Source organism: Chelmon rostratus, chromosome 6 (genome assembly GCF_017976325.1).
Source record: "Chelmon rostratus isolate fCheRos1 chromosome 6, fCheRos1.pri, whole genome shotgun sequence".
Taxonomy (NCBI): domain Eukaryota; kingdom Metazoa; phylum Chordata; class Actinopteri; order Chaetodontiformes; family Chaetodontidae; genus Chelmon; species Chelmon rostratus.
The window spans coordinates 29,663,509-29,685,347 of NC_055663.1; the positions used below are offsets into that span (position 1 = coordinate 29,663,509).

Sequence of the window (21,839 nt, forward strand, 5' to 3'; positions counted from 1 at the left end):
ATAAAAGTAAAAATCAACAAGAAATAGAAACGTAAAAAATCAAATTTATATATATATATATGCGTGTGTATATGTGTATATATGTATATATAATGTGTATATGTATATGTATACATGTGTGTGTATATGTATATACTTGTATATGTATATATATGTGTGTGTGTATATGTATATACACAGTCTTATGTCTCCAGATGACCTCACACACCCTCTGACTTTTGACCTCTGAAGATAAAGGAGTGTCTCTGTTACCCACAACAGTGCACAACAACAAAGTGTTGGCTTTTGGTTGTCAATCAGTGACAAAACATCCATCTGTCCCTTGGGGGCCCTCTGACTTTATGAGGGAGCAAAACATGCTTGTGTAACATCCAGGACGGTTCCTCTGGTTCCTCCGGTTCTTGTCGTTCCTGTGGCACCTCTGTTTTCAGTTTCATAAAGGAGCACTCCTTTAGTGGAGCCTAGCTTAGCACAAGGTTAAAAATACACCTTCCAGCCCGCGTGTGGAAAATTAGCAGCTCCAGAGTCAGTTCATGGGAGAATGTGCTGTTTTGAAAGGTAGGTTAGCTGCTCGCTAACCGAAATGTAGCCCTGGCGAGAGACAAACAAACTCAAACTGTGTTTTAGATGTTGAATGTGTTGTGTGTCTTTGTGGATCCTGATTTATTTCAGCAGTTTGTCTCCAAACTTGATGATGAATGAACCCCAGCTCTCAGCCGCCTCATGGATGCTATCACGCTAATCACGCTAACAACAATTCAATGTTGACATAAAAAAAAAACATATTGAGGCGAGTTAAGAGGTCGAAGTTCAACTGTCTCCGGCCTGAGAGATGTCTTGAGCCACGCCTCCTCGCCGCCCCGCCGGCTGTCCACACACACACACACACACACACTCACACACACACACACACACACACACACACGCACACACACGCACACACACACACACACTCACACACACACACTCACACACACACACACTCACACACACACACTCACACACACACACACTCACACACACACACATTAAATCACTGACAACAGAGACTGGTTAAGGAAAGCAGACTGAAATGCTCGTCTCCTTTTTAATACATTCATACATTTAATATTCATGGGAGTCACACATCATTGTCTGCTTATTGTGTGAAGAGGGAGGAGGTTAGGGGGAGGGGGTGTCTCATTCACAACAAAGAGACACAAAGGAGGGGACACCTGCCAGAATCAGGACTGGGCTGCATTCACACTGATCCACTCTTAAAGTTGTATTAAAGGTTTGCCAGTATATGATTAGTATATGATCTGGTTGGTCTCGCTGCCAGCTCGTCACACCCAGAGGCTCGTTCAGGACCCTTTGGCGTCACTTTTCAAGGCACTGCTAGTGTTTACATCATTCTTAGCAGTGCAACTACACATTTGATACGAAACTTACAACATTAATACATTATTTCATTTAAATTTTTGCTTGTTTTAGCGTAAGTCCTGCACGTAGATCATCAGTTACAGGCTGCAAATGAAAGAGCTACCTGTACTACCTGCTAGCCGTCAAATCACTCGGAATACCCTGAAAATCGATCCCTGCTCCCAGTCACACGTGAAGAAATGTTCCCGAACACTTCAGGGACAGACTACATGTGTGAAAGGGGCTTAACATGGTCAGTAAAGGCCTGCATTTCCTGTTCTGTCCAGCAGGGGCAGCGCGAGAGACAGGTCTCTGCTCCAGAGGGGGGTGAGCAGGTTCATCCAGCTCAGTGCTTTCCATCTTTTCTTTCTTCCCTCTGCTTCTCATTTTCATTTCATTTTCTCTACCTCTGTCTCCAGTCCCCTCTGTATTCAATTTATTTATTATTTCAGTTTTAAGACACTTGAAAGTTTAAATGAAATTATTTGGTATGTCCTTTTTTTCTTCTTTTTCTCAATGCTTGTGCAATTTTTCAATATTTCTCAATGTTTTTGGCAATATATTTTTATAGTCTTTTGTATAAAATGTACATATATAGTCAACTTCTTATTTTGTATTTTTATTTTCTGCTGCCTTGCTATTGCTTTTTTCTGTTTTTCCTTACTCTTATGTCACTTTTCACCCTGCTGATGTACTGAATCTGTGTTTGTGTGTTTCTCTTTATGACCAATGAGAGCGCTTGATGCCGAAGCGGCACAGAGGTGAACTGAGGACACACTGGCTTTGAGTCCAAATTCACACAGACACACACTCACACACACAAACACACACACACACACAAATATATTTACTACAGCAGGCACAGAGGAGGTCAGAGCGGCAATAATCACAGCACAGCACACACGAGAGAGAGCAAAGAAAAGTCAAAAAAAGGGAAAGATGGAAAAAAGGGAAGAAATATAAGAAGGAGAGCGAGTGTGAGCGACACATTCAGACTTAGAAAGATGGAAACACTGCCGTTTTCCTCCGGGATTCATCAGTTAACACACTGGCTGGATGCATACTAATCTCACATCTCCTGTATGAATGTGGTGACAGCAACCACCTTGCAACACACCTTAGCAACCACTTAGCAACAGCTAATGCAATGTCCTGGCCACATCTTAGCAATCACTCAACACAATTCACAGCTGTTCAGAAATACTATGTTACAAGTAAAAGATCTGCATTCAATTAATTTTTTTTATTAAGTAAGAGAAGAAAGGTATTATTACTAGAATACCAAAAGTAAAAGCACTTATTATGCAGAATGGCCCATTTCAGAATAATATATACTACATTATTGGATAAAGATTATTTATAGATGAATATACGTATCATAATATAGTAGAATTGTAATTACTTTATATCTGCTGTGTAGTTAATCTGTAATAATAAACGTATTCAAGGCCCCAAGAAAAACAACAGCAGCAGTTGTTCTGGGAGGTCCTGGACAAACGACGTATTCTGTGGTTTAATTTCGAGGCTCTATGCCTGAAATGCTTAAAAGATTAAAACCACCCATATCTGTAAGATAAATATGAAGCTACAGCCATGCAGTCAGTTAGCTTAGCTTAGCATGAAGACTGGAAAGAGGTATGGAGGCATTAAAGTAAGAAGAGCAGGAGTCACGGTGACTCCTGGAAGTCTCACCTGACAAACACACGTGTATATAAATCAATATACAGTTCACAGGACATTTCCCTTAGTTCCAGCCTTTGTGCTAAGCTAAAAAAAAACTGCTGGCTATAGCTTCACAATCAATCATCAATCGTCTCATTTAATTCTCCAGAAACGCAAATGATTCGAACTATAACCTTCTATCACCTCTTCTACACAAACACCAACTGCAAAACAGCAAACATGTTTTCTACATGAACTGTGTATTTATGATGAGTTGACTCAGACTGTTTCCACACACACACACACACACCACACACACACACACACACACACACACACACACACCACCAAGCCTCCTTAATGCCACATTTGTTTGAAGAAGACCACCTTCATGCTGCCTCACTCCACAGTCTATAAATAGGCCCTTTTTCCCCGCTGAGAGAGACCACCATTTACGGTGTGAAAGTCTGAAAGTCTGAGCTGTGAGGAGACAGCGCTCGTCTTTGTGTCGAAGGCTGGAAGGAGGAGATGCTGGGGGTGGGTTGTGTCTCCTCTTTACATCTGATTCATGTTTGTGCAGAGCTGAGAAAACCTTTATGGTTTTATTCCTCAGGAAGGGTTTAGTTGATTTCTGTCTGTGTGTCACAGTGAAGGGTCAGCTTGAAGAGGGTTTTTCTACTGTAGAGGTCAAAGGTCAGGCACACACGCACACACTTTATAACAGCAGAGCACACACGTTACGCTGTATTTCCTTCAGATTCCAGAGAATATGAGTAGTGGAAATGTAGTGTAATTAATGTATTTCATGTTAGTTTGTCAATTTCAACGTTATTTTTAATCTTTAAATCACATAAATAATAAATAAACAATAATAAATCATGCATTTATCCATTTATTTATAAACTGCAGATTTTAGCCGACAAAAACAGAGATTAGAGTTCTCCACTTGATATGTACATCGAGAGGAAAGTCATGTACCCCTTTAACAAGCCTGAGATGTCCGGGTGATGATCAGGGGCTGATCTGGGGTCAATGGCACCATGGCAACAGTGACATCACCACTTCAGGCCACCAGTCTGTGTGTGCGTGTGTGTAAAAGCTGTATTTAGACTGACCTAGTTCCTCTGCAGCGCCGGTCAGATAAAAACACATCACATGTAAACACTGAGCTCATCGAGCATGTGTCACCTCGCCGCCCTCAACCTGCAGTCAGAACAAACACACACTTTCCTTTCACCGGCCCGTCTGTCAGTCATTATAATTCTGGTGTTTTTCCAAACCTATTATCTGCCGGCTTGGGAAGTCTCTGGAATGGTGGAGGAAGACGAGCCACACATCATCCTCATTATCCCGGAGGCATCAGAGGTGAACACAACCTTTGTAGACGTCTCCTCATAACATAATGAAGACTGACACTCTGTTCACGTCATATTGTAATGACAGCGATCAGTGGGATCGACTGTTCACGTCGACGTCCTGGTTTTAATTCTGAGTGGGAGGAGTTTGACCACCCGTTCCACCGAGCGAACTGGTTTCAACATGGCTGCACAGCCAGCATCGCTGACAGGTACACCTTCCAATAAATTTATATCAACATTATCGAGTTAGCTCACCTCGTAAAAAACAGCGCCACACTGTTTGCATTCAGTTTTATTCACTGTATTATGATAAAACATGAACATGAAGCTATCATTCAGGCTTAATATCAAAGAATCTGCTCTGACTAAAGGGCTAGCAGTGTAGCTAACAAGTGATGCTAACAGGGCGCAAAAGCTAGAACATGAAGCTAACATTCGGAGCACAACGCTATCAGAGATATTGTATTGACCAGACTTCTCTGGAAGTGTTATAAAAATATATGTTCAAAAGCTAAGCTATCACCAACACCAGCTAACAGCGCAGAACGTTTACGTAATGATCGAATATCAGCTAACAACCGAGCTCACACTTTTTAAACCTTGGTTTATTATTTCACTTGTAAGCAAGTTTGATGTTATAGCAGAGTTAGCTTGAAGCTAATTTTCACGTGTAGTTCTTTGACAGGTCACAAACATACACACTGACAGCACGAACCAGGCGAACACGTCAGGGCTCAACACAAAATAATACCTTCAGATTCCTCTTATGTTCCCACAACAGCCCCCAGTTTACAACTTTACCACTGAGTTTAAACTCAGGATCTGCTGAGTAGCTCAATCTATAGAGTTTATTAGAATCAGCATCTGCAAGTAACTAAAGCTTTGGAACAGGTGTAGTGGAGTAAAAAGTACAATATTTGACTATATTTGAGAGTATAAATTACTATAAAATTCAAACGCTCAGGTAAAGAACAACCTCAAAACTGTACTTCAGTATGGTACTTGAGTAAATGTACTAGTGACACCCACGACTGGGAAAAAACATGGAGCCGATATAAAGAGGAACAGTATTCCTTTATTTTGAGTAGTTTAGGTTTTTATTAAAAAATAAGGTGAAGCAGGACGGCTTGACAAACGCAGATTGTTTGCATGTGAATTTGAACCGTAAAGGGCAGCAACGCAGACAGCAGACCCTCAGAGAGACGCTCATCCCTCACTGAGTCAAAGCTCTGGCTCCTGGCTTCAATCCCGGACTCAAGCCGGAGGTCGCAGAGGGCGTGGGCCCGAGCGCCGTGTCCCGGCCTGACCCCAGCCTCTCTCTTTATCCCGGGTCGGATTTAGCATCGCCGCCCGCTGCTGGCGTCCCTCCCGGCAGCCCGCGGTGCCTGGCTCTGCCTGCCGTTCACCTCCATCGTCATCATCCGACAGTGCCAAGAGGAAACAGAGGCTGCTGCAGGAAACAGAAGCTCTGTGTGAGGACAAACACTGGAGTCCACATGCAGTCAGCAGCCGGAGAGACACACTGACTCGATGAGATGAATCAGATTCACATTTACGTTTTTACAACGCATCCTGCCAATGATGGAGGGGATAGTCAAATGAATAATTCAAACTCTGCTTTGACCGTATAAATCACAGCTTTATTCAAGAGTTTTTATATCAATAAGTATTTAAGAGTTAACTGAAGATTTTGTATTTTAGATGAAAAATTATAATAAAAAGTTTTTCTGCTGTATTTTCAAACATTTGTGATGTAAACCAATAACCTTTAACAGCATCAGAATACTTTAATATCTCCACAAAACACAGGCAAACAGAGCTCCTGCAGTCCCAAGTCAAGATAATGATCATACATCCGGAGTCAGACATGGTAACGCAATGGCTGTTCAGAAATCCATGGGTGACGTCCCAGAGACTACAGCCATGTTTCATACAGTCTAAGGTAGCACAGAGGAAGTAATCGTTCTAACTTCAAATCTTTCTCTCACAATATCCCTTGTTTTCTATTCCAAATAACTTCGTCTGTCCTCGGGGTTTACTCTGAGCAGCTTATGTTTCTTGCCTCTGACTCATTTGCGCCGCTATCTTCGGGAAATCAGAGAGCGATCTGATGTCAAAAAAGCTAAGTGTAAACGTGTGTAAGAAGTGCCACTGATGGATTGAAATTTTCTTAAAACCACTTTGGTAAGTGGTTTTAGGTGTGATCCAGTAAGATGTTGAAAAGGTGTAAATGTGATCTCTCCAAGATGGACGCATAATCTTTATCTTTATGAAGATCAGCTGACGGTACACTGAATTCAACCATCTCAGCCAATAAATTCCAGAGCTAAAGAAGCAACTACTGCAGCATGCGAGTGTCTGGCAGCTGGAGCAGAAACGTCCACACAGATCCACTTCTGGGGAAACCCTTCATCTGCCGACGGGGCTTCCAGTTTTTACCGTCGATGCCGTACTCCAGCGTCGCGCTCCTGTTGAGCGTGAACACGGAGTCGCCTCTCACCACCGCCGTGAACAGTGAACCTTTGCTGTTGGCGAAGTGTCCGGGCAGAGATGACCACTGGCCCGAGCTGAGGTTATAGCAGTCCATCAGGCATCTGAGGAAGTCGTCCGACGGCCCGTTTCTCATGACGTAAAGGCTGTCCCTGTGGCCGACCATGCAGTGGCCGTAGCTCTGGTGCCTGATCAGCGTGCTGATGAGCAGCCACTCGTCTTTCTTCGGAACATACTCGTAGATTTCTGTGGTCTCCATCGGCCGCCATAAACACACAAATATCCTGTTCATGGCCTTGGTGCACGCCGCTCCCGTCGCCGGTCGAGGTAAGTGAGCGGCGAAGCCCCACCTCCCGGAACTTACGTCGTATGTTTCCACCGAAGACATCACTGTTCTCTCGTACTCTCCTCCGATGGCGTAAAGACGACCGTCTACACCCACAAGGCTGAGATTGTATCGCAGCTGTGCCGGACTGGAGATCCTGCTCCAGCTGTTGTTTTCAACGCTGTAGCAGAAACAAGAGTCCACGACTTGTTTATGAAGTCCGTGAACTCCTCCGACTATGTAGAGTTTGTTGTCTAAAACAGTCACTCCAGCCATTGACGTGCTGGCCTGCAGAGGAAGATCTGTTAATACTTTCCAGCTGTTGGCAGCTTCATCCAGGTAGCAGACCGTCCTGGAGGCAGCGTGTACAGTTTCATCCACACCGCAGGTCACATGGGCCCCCACAGCCACGAAAACACTCGGGGTCAACGACTCCACGTAGGAGATCAGCTCTGAAGGAAGGGTTTTCCTGACCTCTGCCTCAAAGTCGGCGTACATGTTTCGGATAAACAGCGCAGCAGCGCGGTATAGATCCATGAGGCCGAAGGTTGCGGCTGTGTGATACATCAGCAAACAGTTGTCAGAGTCGATGATGTTGATGAGGTGCTTAGTGAGCGGCGCCACCTGCAAGAAAGCAGCGCATTCGATGGCCTCAACAATGTCGTCGCCGTCCAGGATGGGCATCTCATCTCGTAAGACCGCCAGGGCAATAAGGAAGCCTCGAGCACGCAGAGACTTGAGGTGGATTTCTTTCTGCCAACACTCTTTCATCCCAGAGCGATACAGAGCTCGGAAGTAGTCACAGCTCTGAACTAGAACCATCTTCTCCTCAGAGAAGTGAGTGTCTCCAACCACGATAGTTAACTTGGCCGGCAGGAGTCCAGAGGCACAGCATGGCTGATGTCTTCCGCCTGCACCGTCGCAGCTGCTGTCCTTTGATTCGCTGCTGTGCACCGACATTCCTATGTTCTGACGGCGACGCTTGAGAAAATATCCTCCATGAAAATGACCAAAGGTTCAAGTGTTTCCAAAAGTCTTGAAGTGGAACTGGAGGGAAGTGAGTCAGTACGAAGCAGCTCGACTCGCGATCAGTTGTTTCACAGCTTTCAAAATAGACGAAGCTAAACATAGAAGGGAACAAATGACCTGAGTCACATTCATGCTGTGGACTAGAGGGCAACGAGGGAACATGGGTTCAGTGATATCTGCTGCTGCCAACAGTCGATCAGTTCAGCCAACACAGTAACACCGACAGTAAGTTCTGTACCGAGCCATGACGATAGGTTGAGATCTCCACTGCTGAACTACTGCTGGGTCTAAACGAGCACGCTGACAGCTAAAGGACCGAAGAAACGACTGCTGTGAACTTATTGAACATGTGTTGAGACAGATTTGAAGTCAGTTCGTTGTGGATGCTCTGTGATGGAAACACTAAGAACCAAACAGTGATGTCATTACAGTCTCTGTGAGTTCATGTGAGCTCAGATCAGCTTGAAGATGTTTTGACTGAGAACAACAGCGACTCTCTGTTTGTGTCTTTAAATCTATTTTCTGTCAATCTGTCTCTTTATTCACGTACAGTGAGGGGGGTGGGGCTGACCTACATTTGGGCTCAGTGGGGCAGTAATACAGCAGGTCACGTGACTCCTGCCTCCTCAATCAAAACAATCCCAGCTGCTCCAGCAGTTTGGGGGCAGACAGAGGGGATTGTGGGAACGTTGCGTTGCTTTGATCAGTCAGCTGCTCCGCTCCGCTCAGCAACAACAAGACAGCAGAAGAAGACGAGAAGACAGAACGGTGCCGGGGATGGATGTGGAACATAACGCTGGGAAATACACTGCACCGCATGCTGCTGTTTACACCAAGCAGAAATACAATATATCAGAAAGGAAGTGATTACACATGTACTGTACGGTACTCGCCGTGTTCCCAGCAAACAAGCTGAGATAAACTCACTGCTCACTTCCTGCTCTGCACCAAACAGCAGACACAGCTGGACAACAGCTGGAGAACAGCTGGTGCAGCTTTAACTACCTAAAGAGACAAATGTTTTTCTAAGGTGCTGGTGGAGACCAAAACCAGAGCTAGAAGAGAGTGAATATCAGGTCGACACGACTGCGACTCCAAATGAATTATATTTATAATTGATACTGTACTATACTGTACAATAACAGGTAAAAAAAAAAAAAATCTAATAATAATAATACAATACTTCTTACCACTACTGTTGGCTTTTGATATTTTATTATTATGTATATAATTTTTTACTGCTTGCTATTTCAATATTTTATTATATATATTTTGTTCTTACACTTTATTTTCACTGCCATTTGCTTTTGATATTCTTATTTTGATATTCATTTTGCATTTGATATTTCTTTTTTTGTGCCATACTTTTACTACTGTTTATTATTTGGCTATTTTATTATTATTATTTTGTATATAATCTTTTTACTGCTCGCTATTTTTATATATTATGTATAGTTTGTTCTTTATAGTCTTATTTTCACTTATTTCACTGTGTGTGATGCTGCTGCTGCACTGCAATTTCCCAGCTTGGGATGAATAAAGTATATCTATCTATCTATCTAAGAGCTGGAGACGACTGCTCTATTTTCACTTTAAAGGATATGTGAATGTTGTGGTCACAACTTGTTTTTGGATAATGGATAAAATATCATTTATATTGAGCTCATATCCAGTTTGTCAGTGAGCAAAAGTAAGCTTTTTGAAATATGAACAGATTTTTTCTTTAAGGCTACGATTCATGTTGCCTGATCTCATCTGATCTTGTGATCTCGCCAGTCCAGCTACCTATCCAGGTAAGAGTCACATCCCAGAAGAAAAAATCCATTCAGGTTTTATGGAAACACAAGACACTGTACATACACGTGGCGATGTATTCATGCTATGTGTAGCATGCATTTTTGAGTCAGAGAAATAATAAAAGAAAGACACTAGAATGATTAGAGGTGCAGTTGTCTGGGTATTTTGAAAAGCATTCTGGGAAATGTAGGAAACCACTGAGTGAAGTGGATGAGTCAGGCTCAGGTAAAATAAATCAGCCAGAAGTTCATCTTTCTTCTTCTTTGTCCTCCTCCAGTGGAACAGTTGATGACATTGATCGATCAGGACAGACAGTCTGGTCTGTTGAGTATTATCTGTTAAATCTGTGTTGATGTCTCTTCCTGTTCTCTGTCAGTACCCAGACTGTGTTTAAATACACATATTCATTGTGCGGTTATTCTCTCCAGCGGGTGGAAAGTTACTCACTATCAGGCACTGAATGCTAGTGCAATTCTGAGGTACTTGATTACACCTTTAGAATTGTGGTATTGCTGCTTTTACTCATGTAAGCATCAGAATACTTCCTCTATCACTGCCAGACAGCAAGGAATAACACTTTTTAAAAAATAACCAAAAGAAATAACTGCTGCAGCTGCCTGGATTAATTAGATTTCAGTCCAGATGATGGATGAACTGCGAGCATTTAGAATCATCATTTACATAATTATGTTTGGTTAATTATGTATGATTGTACTAATACTTATTCATATTTACTTTATATTATTGTTTTTTATTAAATAAATCATTTTTTTTATTCTCTCTGATGAGCCGCAGCACTGCCGGAGGGACCCTCTCTGAATCCCTACGCCTGTCCTTCAACGTAAATCTAGTTCTCGTGGTTTCTCATTGCTGTAGAGCTCCTTTTTGATGTCAACGAGTCAAAATTCCCCGTGAACTGACACGACTCGGCACATCGCTGTTTATCCAGGCGTCAAAGTTTGGGAAAATGTGGGTATGAAGAGCGCCAGGATCTGTGGCGTTATTTAACGCTCGGCAGGGACCAGGCGGAAGGATCTGTGTGGTGTTAGCCGCTGGCAGCGGCGGAGTGAGATGCAGTCGCGCGCTTCTTCTGGACGGACCGCCGAGCTGTGTAAAAACTGGATTAACGATGGCGTTTCTTCGTGTTTTCGTATTATTTCGCCCGTGAGAAGGGCCGAGGACCGCGCTATTATCTTACACTTATTACGTGATTGTTTTCGGAGTGTGTTTTAATTCTTTGGGAGGAGCGTCGAGCAGCATGCTGCTCTCTAAACTGGGCTCCTTCTCTCACATCTCGTCCAGCATGGATCTGCCGGCGAGGCTGCAGCTTCAGTCAGGTAACGGTGGTGGCGACATGCCGGTGTCCCTCCGTGTTCTGTCACCGTCACATTCTGTGACCTGAAACCGTCTGTGTCTAACATCTATCTTCATTAAAGTCACCTGAAAAGACACATGTGTTCAGGTTTACTCAGCCGATAGAACCAAAACCATCACATCTTCATACTGGAGGGCTGGGACCGGCTATATTCTGGCATTTTCACTGAAGAAGTGACGATCATTCACTGATCACTGATCGATCGGTGGATGACCTTTAAATAACTCTGTCTGGTGCCATTTTGAAAGCCAGGTGTTGAGCCAAAATCTGAGTTTATCTCGTTAAAACCGTCATCTGAACGGCCTTTGTTTCTTCTTCGGTCACCTCACATCGTTTGAGAGTTGATGTGGGAGATGATGATCCTGTCGACTGTCCTCCATGTTTAAACGGCTGACACCAGAACAGCGGGTCACCTGAGGACACGGTGCGGTCGACTGTGTTCAGGGGTTGTTGTGGTGGATTCAGGGGGCTTTGCTTTAAACTGTGAATTATGTGGAGATCGGTGTAAAGCTGACGCTGCTAAACAACACGCCGAGGACACATGGGCAGTTTGGGGGGGGGGGGGGGTTACAGATTTTGGCGCAACATTAGCGCGTCTGAACCGTCCAGGTCACAGGGAATTGTGCTGATTCATTGTTTCTGTGTTTTTCAGCCAAAGCGGAGAAGCAGCCGTTTGAGAAGCTGTACCGGCTGGGCTCGGTGCTCGGCAGCGGGGGATTCGGTACCGTCTTCTCAGCTGTCCGCCTCGCCGACGGGCTGCCGGTAAGAGCGCGGCGCCGCTTTGTTTTGGTCCCACCACATGGCCGCGGCTCGCGCGTCAAGCTGCTCACAGCAAGCAGCTGCGTTTCCGGTTTCTGCCTTTAAAATAAAAGCCGCACCGAATTCTTATTAGAGGTCATCCGTGACCTCGTTAAAAGAAGATGACAAAAGATGTCACCACATGGTCCATTTAACTATTTCACTTGTCCAAGTTGCTTAAAAAGCTCAAATTTAAAGCTCATTCTGGACCTCAGTCGACAATCTCACCACATTATTACTAGTAATATTTATATTTTAGCTGTTTTCCTTCCCGAATGAAAACTTCCTCTCTGAATTATTGGTTCCAGTGATCATTTGTGTCTTTATGGTTAACAGATTTTTTTTTTGATGCATTTAATTTGTAGTACAATATTTCAAACTGTCAGTTTGTATTTGGACTGTACCAAATAAGAACAAAGTATATTTTGATTCTGTGCTTTTATTTGGAAGGCAGAGTCTATTCTCTTCCTATTTTACTGTTATCAGCTGCGCAACTTGACAACACAATCCTGCTGTCTGGCATGTGGTCTTTGTTTTCACAAAGAAATGTGCTTCTGTAAAGCCTTACTCAATTCTTATATTAAAAATAATTTGCTTTATGCTCTTTGGGAGCAGGAAGTAGTTTCATGTTTAATAGTAACTTTTTATTCTTAACAAAGAAACATTCAGAGGCTGAGCAGCAAACAGGAAGCTTCTCCACAGAGTTTAACTGTAGCTGCTGTTTATTCAGTGTTTTTATACAGAGACAGAATGTATTCTACCTTTATCTACCTTTATCTACCTGTATGTGCATGTGGGCTATATGTTGATGATGTTTGTGTGTATGCAGGTGGCGGTGAAGCATGTGTTCAGGGACAGAGTGACGGAGTGGGGCTCTCTGGTGAGGTGTTCCTGCATTTTCACTGCAGATTAACTGTTTTCTGACAAATTCCTTCTGGATTGATAACTACTTCAGCTGCTGTATTAGTTACTCATTTGATGAAAAAGGCGTCTTATTGGCTTATTGGAGACCTGACAAAACAGTTCAGTGAAAGTTTCACTCTAACGTCAAGTGTGTAGTTTTGTCTGATCACCAGAGCCAAACTTGAATATGTTCAGTTTAGTTTTAAGCTTCATCCTCGCACTCGAGGACGTGTCGTTGACACACCTTTCAATGTTCTCAGTGCGGCGCCGTGGTTCCTCTGGAGATCGTGCTGTTGAAGAAGGTGGGCGGGGCGTTTGGCGGAGTGGTGCGGCTCTTGGACTGGTGGGAGCGAGCGGACGGCTGGCTGATGGCGATGGAGCGGCCAGAGCAGGGGCAGGACTTGTTTGATTACATCACGGAGCGCGGCGCTCTGGACGAGGCGGCGGCCCGAGGCTTCTTCCTGCAGGTGCTTGAGGCCGTGCGTCACTGCTACGCCTGTGGCGTCGTCCACCGGGACATCAAGGACGAGAACCTGCTGGTGGACCTCAGGAGCGGACAGATCAAACTCATCGACTTCGGCTCAGCGGCCCTCCTCAAAGACTCCGCCTACACAGAGTTTGACGGTGAGTCGGATCAGCCAATACTAATCAAAGAGCTGCATCGACCGGGTAATTACTGTGGTGCAGTCGCCATGACAACAGCATCAAAGAAGCTGGTGACACTGCTGCCAGTTGGTAGAGGAACAAGAAGCTGGAGGGAGGGGGGGGGTTGTAAGAATGGAAAGGTAACTTTTATAAAAGTTCTTGTTTCTGTTGCTAACGAGCAGCATGATGATGATCTGTCGTCACTTTAATGACACACAGCTGTTCAGTCAGATCACAGTTGAACACTGTTGAATATTTAAAATGTCTAATGGACCCCCCCTTGTCCCTCCAGGTACGCGGGTCTATAGTCCTCCAGAGTGGATCCAGTCTCACCGATATCACGGCCGCTCGGCCACCGTCTGGTCGCTCGGCGTGCTGCTCTATGACATGGTCTGCGGCGACATCCCCTTCGAGCAGGACGAGGAGATCCTGAGGGGACGAGTCTACTTCAGGAGAAAGGTCTCCTCGGGTCAGTCCACGTGTGCCGAGTCGGCCGCTCAGATCTCTGGACTGAGTTTTAGATTTTTGATTTCCAGACATCGTCAGTAATTAATTCTATGAAAATTTACTTCAGAGAGTGCTGCAGATACACTATACGGCCAAAAGTATGTGGACACTTCAGTCTTGTTTCCTGGTTTGCTCAAAGCTTCCTCCAATTTACTGTGGACCACATACAGGACGTCAGTCTTCGTGTTGTTGTCGGTCTGGGTGAACGTTTGTGCCTGAAAGACTGAAATCAGGGCAAAAGAAAAGCGTGAAGTGGATGAGAGAAGTTTCCTTCAGTTTATCTTCAGGTTATTCTTTGTGCTGCAGAGAATCATTTCCTGTCAGGGTTCTTCTTCATGTCCTTGTTTTTCTGTCACAGAGTGTGAGCAGCTGATTGGCTGGTGTCTGAGCCAGCAGCCATCTGACCGGCCGACCCTGGAGCAGATCCTCCTCCATCCCTGGGTGACGAGCAGCGATGGACCGCAGACAGACGGCAGTAGCATCACACTCCACGCCATCACAGCTGATTCTTCTTCCTCGTCTTCCTCCTGCAGCCAGCAGAGCCTCTGATTGGTCGAGTGGAGGCTGCCAGTGGGTGTGGCATGGACTTGATTGACAGGTGTTCAGTTACTTTGTGACTGTTGGAGCGAGTCAGCGGTCAGGATGTGGTTGACTCTGCAGCGCCCCCTCCTGTTCACAGACGATGGAGCAGCTCTTTTTGGAGCCTCAGCTCTGGTGAGGCTCCGTCTGGTCTTCCAGTTTCAGAGTGCCTTGAGTCTGAAAGCTGCTGGGTGGAGAGACGCCATGGTAACAAACTGATTTTGCAGGAGTTGGTCTTCAGAGGTTCCTTTTAGTTTAGATAATGAAGGTCTAACCCAAAGAATCCAAATAAAAATGTGGTTACATGACAGAAGAACCCAGCCACGTTCTGTGGCCTCCTTTAGTCTTGGTGGCGGTTCGGTTCTGGTCTGGTCTGGGAGGCTGCTGAGCTCATTCCAACATGCCGGTGCTCCGAGCCCTGAGTTGGGACACACTCAGTCAGTTTATAGGGCCACTAGCTGCATGGCTAAAGGAGCTAACTAGCTAACGACAGCTAGTAGATACAGCAGTTTTGTTGGCAGCAGCTTGCGGTTACCCTGGTGATAAGCTGCCCCCGTCTGTGTGGCGTGGCCTTCGACAGGTGGCCATGTTTAACACATCGCACCTTTTTAAAGAACATTTCCATCCTCTGAGGATCCAAACACACACCTCAGCCACACACACACACACACACACACACACACCTGAGCTGGAACCGGTTTAGGACACCAGACTTGAGTCTCAGTTCTGATACCAAAACATGACTTTTTGATACTTTACTCAACTTTGAGTAGAAACGTTTCGCAGACAGACGAGGACTAAATAAAACAGCCTAAGATGAACAAAAATACTAGATGGTGACAGCTGAAGAGATTCAGGACAGCGAGGAGAGAGGAGAGCGCGACGCCCTCAGCTGCTCAGTCTTCGATACTTCTAGAAGTTGGTGTTTGTACGATGATGAGATGCATATTTTTCCTCCGAGGTTCTGCAGCCAGTCCTCCATCTGTCTTCTCTCTCTTCTAAAACGCACAGTCAATGCAAATATTCAGTTTTGTATTTTGAATAAATGTGTATAAGTACATTTTTCTGTTTTATTTATGTAGTGAAGGAACATTCCTCATCCTGTGGTTATTTATTTAAGTTGTCTTCCGTCTAACTTTTCTAAAAAAAAATATTTTTTTATTTTTTAGCCATTAACGAGAATAAAATGATTTCAGGGTTGAGTTTTCTCACATCAGGTTAAAGGGTTTTAACTCCTTTTCTCATTCCGTTTGTTACGGTTGTTGGTGTTATATACAGTTCTGACAGGAAAAAGTATTTTTTCATGAACTTTTCTTTTTAATTAAACCTTTTGTATATAAACTCAGTTTCTGTGTGATGTCTTGGCTCCTTTCAGACTCTTCACTTTTTTCTCTACCAACCACATAACTTCAGATTTACACCATTTTCTCCTTTATGACAAATGTAATTTTGGTTAATTCAGGGAGTCTTTGATTTATTAGGAAAATACACTGCTTTTACATTTTTTAAGACCACCTCGAACAACCACTTAATTTAGGACCATAAATATTAAAAAAGTAAATCAAGGGAGAGGAATTTTCCTTTAAAGTCACTTTTCAATAATTTTATTTCAATGATTATTAAGGCTCGGCCTTTCATTTAGGAAACAAATTTCAAAATTACTGAGTAACTTAAATTTACAAAAGTACTTCAATGTGGAAGTGAAGGTAATCGGCCTGTTTTCATGCAACAGACTGACTATATTGGGTCTTTTCACATTTATAATTAAATCATCCTGTAAATGGTGCATAAACGTGGCTAATTAATCCCTTAATGAACACCTCTGAGAAACGTGTATATTGTGTTCCGTATATTTTCTTATATTTCTTTCATACAGAAAAATAAATGTCTTTACTTGGACCCGTTTTTTGGCATCATTGATATAGTTTGTGATGATTGCTGTTACTCATGTTGTTTCTATCGAAAGCAGTTTCATGTATCTGCGGCGCCACCGTGTGGCCGCTGCTGAGAAGAGAAACCTGCAAAAACTGATACGTTCGAAAGGGAAAAACATAAAACAAAAATAATTTTAAACTTAAACTAACTAACTTAAACTTAGGTTCTGGTGAATGTATGAGTGAAAAACATGACTTTGCGAAGAAACAGAAATTGCTATATGAAGTACACATTTCGGTTCAGCTGCACGTGTCTGTAACTTAATTTTGAACAGGCGCTTTGGAGACAGCTATCGGCAGGGGTCCTGTCATCGTCAACACCGGAACCACACGTGAACAGTAGGTAAAACGATCTGTAACGGGCTCATAAACTCAGTTGAAAAGATATACGATGTAATTGGTACATATGTATTGTCTAGTAAAAATGTGTATATATTTAATCCAGAGGCATATACTGACCTAACATTAGTGAGTAAGCTCAGACAGAAACAGAAATATGCCGTTTCAAGAGCACACGACACCAAACTCCGTTAAAAAAATAAAAAAAAATAATTAATTACACCATGTTAATCAGTGTGCAGCACAATAACAGAGTTCATTAGATTACAAATACATACATTTCTAGTTTCAATTAGAGGTGCCCTTCAATTCGGCAAAAATAGAATAAACAAACGTTCCTCACTGTAAAGTCTTGCCTGTAGGATTAATACACACGTTGTTCATCAAGGTGTAATTTGGTTGAGACGCCATACCTGTACTGAGAGTGATAATAGACCCAGCTGATGCTAAACTGACGACCAGTTAAAGGTATCTGTTCGAACTGCTATTTGCTTTTACCGAGAAACAAGAAATAATAGAATTAGTAAATTTTACGAAATGTTGAATTTTGTGTGTGTGTGTGTGTGTGTGTTTTTTACATTGAAATTAAATCATGTTAAGAAATGAAGGATGCTGCATCTGTCACATCATCAGTCACACGATGGCAGTAATTCCATTGAAAGAAGAGAAACCAGTTTAAATGTGGTTGGTGTGTTACTGGTTTTCTGTGTGTTTTCCATCAGAGGGTCAAAGGTCAGAATGGGTCGCTCCTCCAAAGACAAGCGGGACATTTACTACCGTCTGGCCAAAGAGGAGGGCTGGAGAGCGAGGAGCGCCTTCAAGCTGCTGCAGCTCGACCACGAGTTCAACCTGTTCACAGGTGAGACCCACAAAACACCTGAGATACAGCTCCGCTTCTGTCCATGGGTGGATTATGGGCTCCAGATGCCTAACAGGTCGTCCACCTCCCCAGCTCCCTCCCTCCCCAGACTCAGTAGAGAGTGCAAGAACTAAAGGTCCTACAGAAAGCTGGCCTCTCAGAGGCTCTGTTGGTATTTGTCTGTGCCTGGTTCTACTCTGAGGCTGTCTTTTATTAAATATTTGATTTGTGAAAATGATCATTAATGAAGGTTATGTGTCTCTCTCAGGTGTGAACAGAGCAGTGGATCTGTGTGCAGCTCCTGGCAGCTGGAGTCAGGTCCTGAGTCGGAAACTCAGGTTTTGCTTGTTTTTGTTTTTGAGAATGAACATGTGGACGTACCTGGACAGAAACCATCTGTGTGGCTACAGTTTAATTTGATTGTCATAAAACAATAAACAGAAATCTTTTAAATCCTGAGTTAGAGACATATTTGGCCGTGATGTGCAGCTCTGCATTTCAGCTGCAGCTTTTTATTGATCGCTTTGACTTTGCTCTCAGAGGGCGGGAGGAGAAGGGTGAGGAGGTGAAGATCGTGGCAGTGGACCTGCAGGCCATGGCTCCTCTGCCAGGAGTCACTCAGATCCAGGGAGACATCACCAAGGTGAGGTAGCTTCACTAGTACACCTGTATAGGTGAGGACAGCCACACCTTTAAAAGAAGGTCTGTGGGATCACTTGTTGGACAAAGCAGCATGATCAGGCCCTCCTCTGACTTCACATACTGTGTCACATGACGTGTGTCTTCTTCTTCCTCTCAGGTGTCGACAGCGCAGGAGATAGTCCGTCACTTTGAGGGGCAGCCGGCTGACCTGGTGGTGTGTGACGGAGCTCCAGATGGTGAGGCGCTCACTTCCTGTCTGTACTCACCTGCTCTCAAGTTTCTCCCTTTTAATCTTTTCATTCAGCCGTCAGGAGTTGTTATGTCCTGTTCTGTTTCCATAGTAACCGGGCTCCATGATGTGGATGAGTACATCCAGGCTCAGCTCCTATTGGCTGTGAGTACAGAGGTGTGTTTTTATTCAGCTGTCAGTCTGTGATGTCACGCTGACAGCTGTTTGTCTCGCAGGCTCTGAACATCACGACTCACGTCCTGAAGCCTGGAGGGACGTTTGTGGCCAAGGTGAGTTTTTACAACTTAAACACGTGCCACTGTTCTGGATAATGACCGCAGTGTGAATAGCTGCATGCAGTGGTGCACTGGGGGCCGTGGGCACTGTCAGATCAGGCTGTGTTAACCCCTCCCTGTCCTCTGTGTCGTAGATCTTCAGAGGTAAAGATGTGACTCTGCTGTACTCTCAGCTGAAGATCTTCTTCAGTGGTGTGACCTGCGCCAAGCCTCGCAGCAGCAGGAACTCCAGCATCGGTGAGCCCCCCCGCCCCCCCCAGCTCATGCAGTAAAAGATTACTCTTGACAAGCTGCAGCATTGGTATGAAATGGTAGACACTTCCTCTCTCCTAAGTGGTACGGGGTCATAATATGCTCGTGTTCACTTCTCCCATTGGAATAAAGTGACACAGGGACAGGAAATGACTCTTCAGTGGGGTGTCTTAGTTCCTGAGTTCCTACAGCGTAGACTTTTGTGCTGCGGGCTTCAGTCCAGTGACAGAAATGAGCCCCACAAATAATCTGAAGCCAAAGTAAAAACTGATTCAGTCGATGTTGATTTTGATCGGAGCTCGTGGTGTTTGCATTACGCTCAGTGTCTGTCTGTCTGTGTGCAGAGGCCTTCGTGGTGTGTCAGAATTACTCCCCACCTGAAGGGTACACCCCCAACATGTCCAACCCTCTGCTGGATCATTCCTACGGTAACTAGGAGCCCGTTTCCAGGCCTGGTCTGTATCTGCACATCTGATCTGGAATGGGAAAAACGTGTGTGACTGCTGGTGTAAATGCACTCTGAACAGATAAGAATCTCGGTGCCACTGGATCCTCCAGACCACGTCTGGAGGTGGTGGTTCATGTTGAGATCCAATCACAATGTGGCGTCTGCATCATTCTAAGTAATCGTATCTGTTTCAGGTGCATAAATCCACCATGGATCAGTCTTTAGTTCCCTCCTGGTCCTGGTTATCCTCTGTCTGTTCTCAGTCTGGCTTTTGGTCTGTCCTTCAGATGTGGACTTTAACCAGTTAGAGGGTCCAAACCGCGTCATCGTTCCCTTCCTGGCGTGCGGTGATCTGAGCGCCTTCGACTCAGACAGAACTTACCCTCTGCAGGTGATTCATCCTCCTGGTCTAAACTGAGTCAAACTGAAACTCGGTTCTTGTTATTACTTCAACAGGTGTCATATTACACATTCCAGGTCTGAAAGGGGCTCAAGAACACCTCAGACTGGTTGTTAATGTTAAAGTGATTTGTGTGAATCAGGTGTTTGGTGTCTTTTCGGTGATGAACTAAAGATGAATTAAGCGTATTTTAAGGAAATCTTGTTTCAAAGTGATGCTGCGTTGTTCTATTTTCTTCTCTTTTCTTGACACAAACCCGTCTCACACCTGTCCGTGTCCATGTTTCTTACTGTTTTCTTTCTTCAGCTGGATGCTGGCAAACAGTATCAGTACACGCCCCCCACCCAGCTGCCCATACGCCCTCCCTACCAGCAGGCCTGCCACCTCCGCAAAAACAACCTGCTGTCCAGAGAGGATGCACCGTCCCCCAGTCCCAACCAGAGACAAGACGAGCCACAGAGCGAGTCCACCTGAGCCGTCTTACTGCCGCTGATTGAATAAGAAGAACCAGCAGGAGACAGAAGAGAGTCATCGTTAAAGAAACAGTCTGGAATTTGTTGGTCTGAAGATGGATATTCGTTTCATTTCTGTGCGTCTAGTGCAGAGATGGGACCAGGACTCTGTTTTTAGCTCAGCCCAGTTTCCTCCTGTCCCGTCTTTGTGCTAAGCTAGGCTAAACATGCTCGGAACCTGACGCTGTACTGGATGTTTTTCCAATCGGAGGAGTATGTTTTATTGTTTTGCCTGATTTTATGTGGAATATTTTGTGACAGATCCTTCATCCACCATGCTGAGGAAATCCAAACACATTTATTTTTTAAAAATTAAACTAATTTCCTGGAGGCAAACCGGCATCGTGGTTTACATGAATTGTATTTTAGTGGACGGCCAACTCTGCAGGAAGTTGCCTCTACTTTGCTTTAAAGTGACTTATTCAAAGAGTATGAACTGGGTGGTCTTCAAATAAGGTCTTCTAGTGAGACTCAAAGCATTAAAGGTCACTTTATACTCTGTGTTCCTATATTTCTTAAAACAATATAACTTCAACAAACAACCATAAAAAGTCTTGACAGGTATTGAACAGTGCTCATAGCTGGTTTAGTAAAGACTGACAAGTTAATTATTGTGTTATCAGAAATAACAGAACATCTGATCAGTGGCTGTAGATGTAAAACTGTTAAAGATGTTGCAGCACTTACAGGAAGGACACTCAGTTTTAGCAGGGAGAACTCCCCCCACAGCCCAGTGTCAATAAAAGCACTAGTGTAGTGATATTCTGTTTTTCTTTTTTTTGTCAGCAAATCCCACACAGACCTCATCCAATTTATGTGTATATCCAAATCCTGTTAAATCTTATTTCTCTAGGCCATAGAGCTCCATTATTGTACAAAGGCTATTAAAAACGTATTGATGAGCCACACTGAGCTGATATGGTCCTTAATGACTATGGACACAAACGCACTGTATTTTTTCTCAGTGTTGAACTTCTGAGAAAGATCAGAATACATTTCACAAGAATATTTGACTACATACATTGTTCCAAATAGTACATGTAAATAGTGTTAACAGTA

At 44.0% G+C, this 21,839-nt stretch overlaps 3 protein-coding genes across 5 annotated transcripts; 2 read left to right on the forward strand and 1 right to left on the reverse strand.

Moving 5' to 3' along the window:
* Positions 1-6,759: 6,759 nt before the first annotated feature.
* Positions 6,760-8,196, reverse strand: LOC121608569 (kelch repeat and BTB domain-containing protein 13). The gene has a single exon (XM_041939898.1). It carries the CDS (start codon positions 8,194-8,196, stop codon positions 6,760-6,762), a length of 1,437 nt encoding a protein of 478 aa, XP_041795832.1.
* Positions 8,197-11,202: 3,006 nt separating this feature from the next.
* On the forward strand, positions 11,203-16,030 carry LOC121608573 (serine/threonine-protein kinase pim-3-like). Its single transcript, XM_041939903.1, has 6 exons — positions 11,203-11,399; positions 12,090-12,199; positions 13,065-13,115; positions 13,399-13,762; positions 14,076-14,252; positions 14,649-16,030. Exons 1-6 carry the CDS (start codon positions 11,321-11,323, stop codon positions 14,837-14,839), a joined length of 972 nt encoding a protein of 323 aa, XP_041795837.1. The 5' UTR covers positions 11,203-11,320; the 3' UTR covers positions 14,840-16,030.
* Positions 16,031-17,115: 1,085 nt separating this feature from the next.
* Positions 17,116-21,671, forward strand: ftsj1 (FtsJ RNA 2'-O-methyltransferase 1). Of its 3 annotated transcripts, none has more exons than XM_041939220.1 (11): positions 17,116-17,146; positions 17,865-18,001; positions 18,270-18,339; positions 18,542-18,644; positions 18,801-18,879; positions 18,985-19,037; positions 19,109-19,162; positions 19,303-19,405; positions 19,765-19,848; positions 20,156-20,259; positions 20,575-21,671. In XM_041939220.1, exons 2-11 carry the CDS (start codon positions 17,881-17,883, stop codon positions 20,740-20,742), a joined length of 939 nt encoding a protein of 312 aa, XP_041795154.1. In that variant the 5' UTR covers positions 17,116-17,146; positions 17,865-17,880; the 3' UTR covers positions 20,743-21,671. The 3 variants fall into 3 exon arrangements, with proteins under 3 accessions (XP_041795154.1, XP_041795155.1, XP_041795156.1); XM_041939221.1 differs by having other exon boundaries at positions 17,123-17,142; XM_041939222.1 differs by lacking the exon at positions 17,116-17,146 and adding an exon at positions 17,191-17,610.
* Positions 21,672-21,839: the final 168 nt, after the last annotated feature.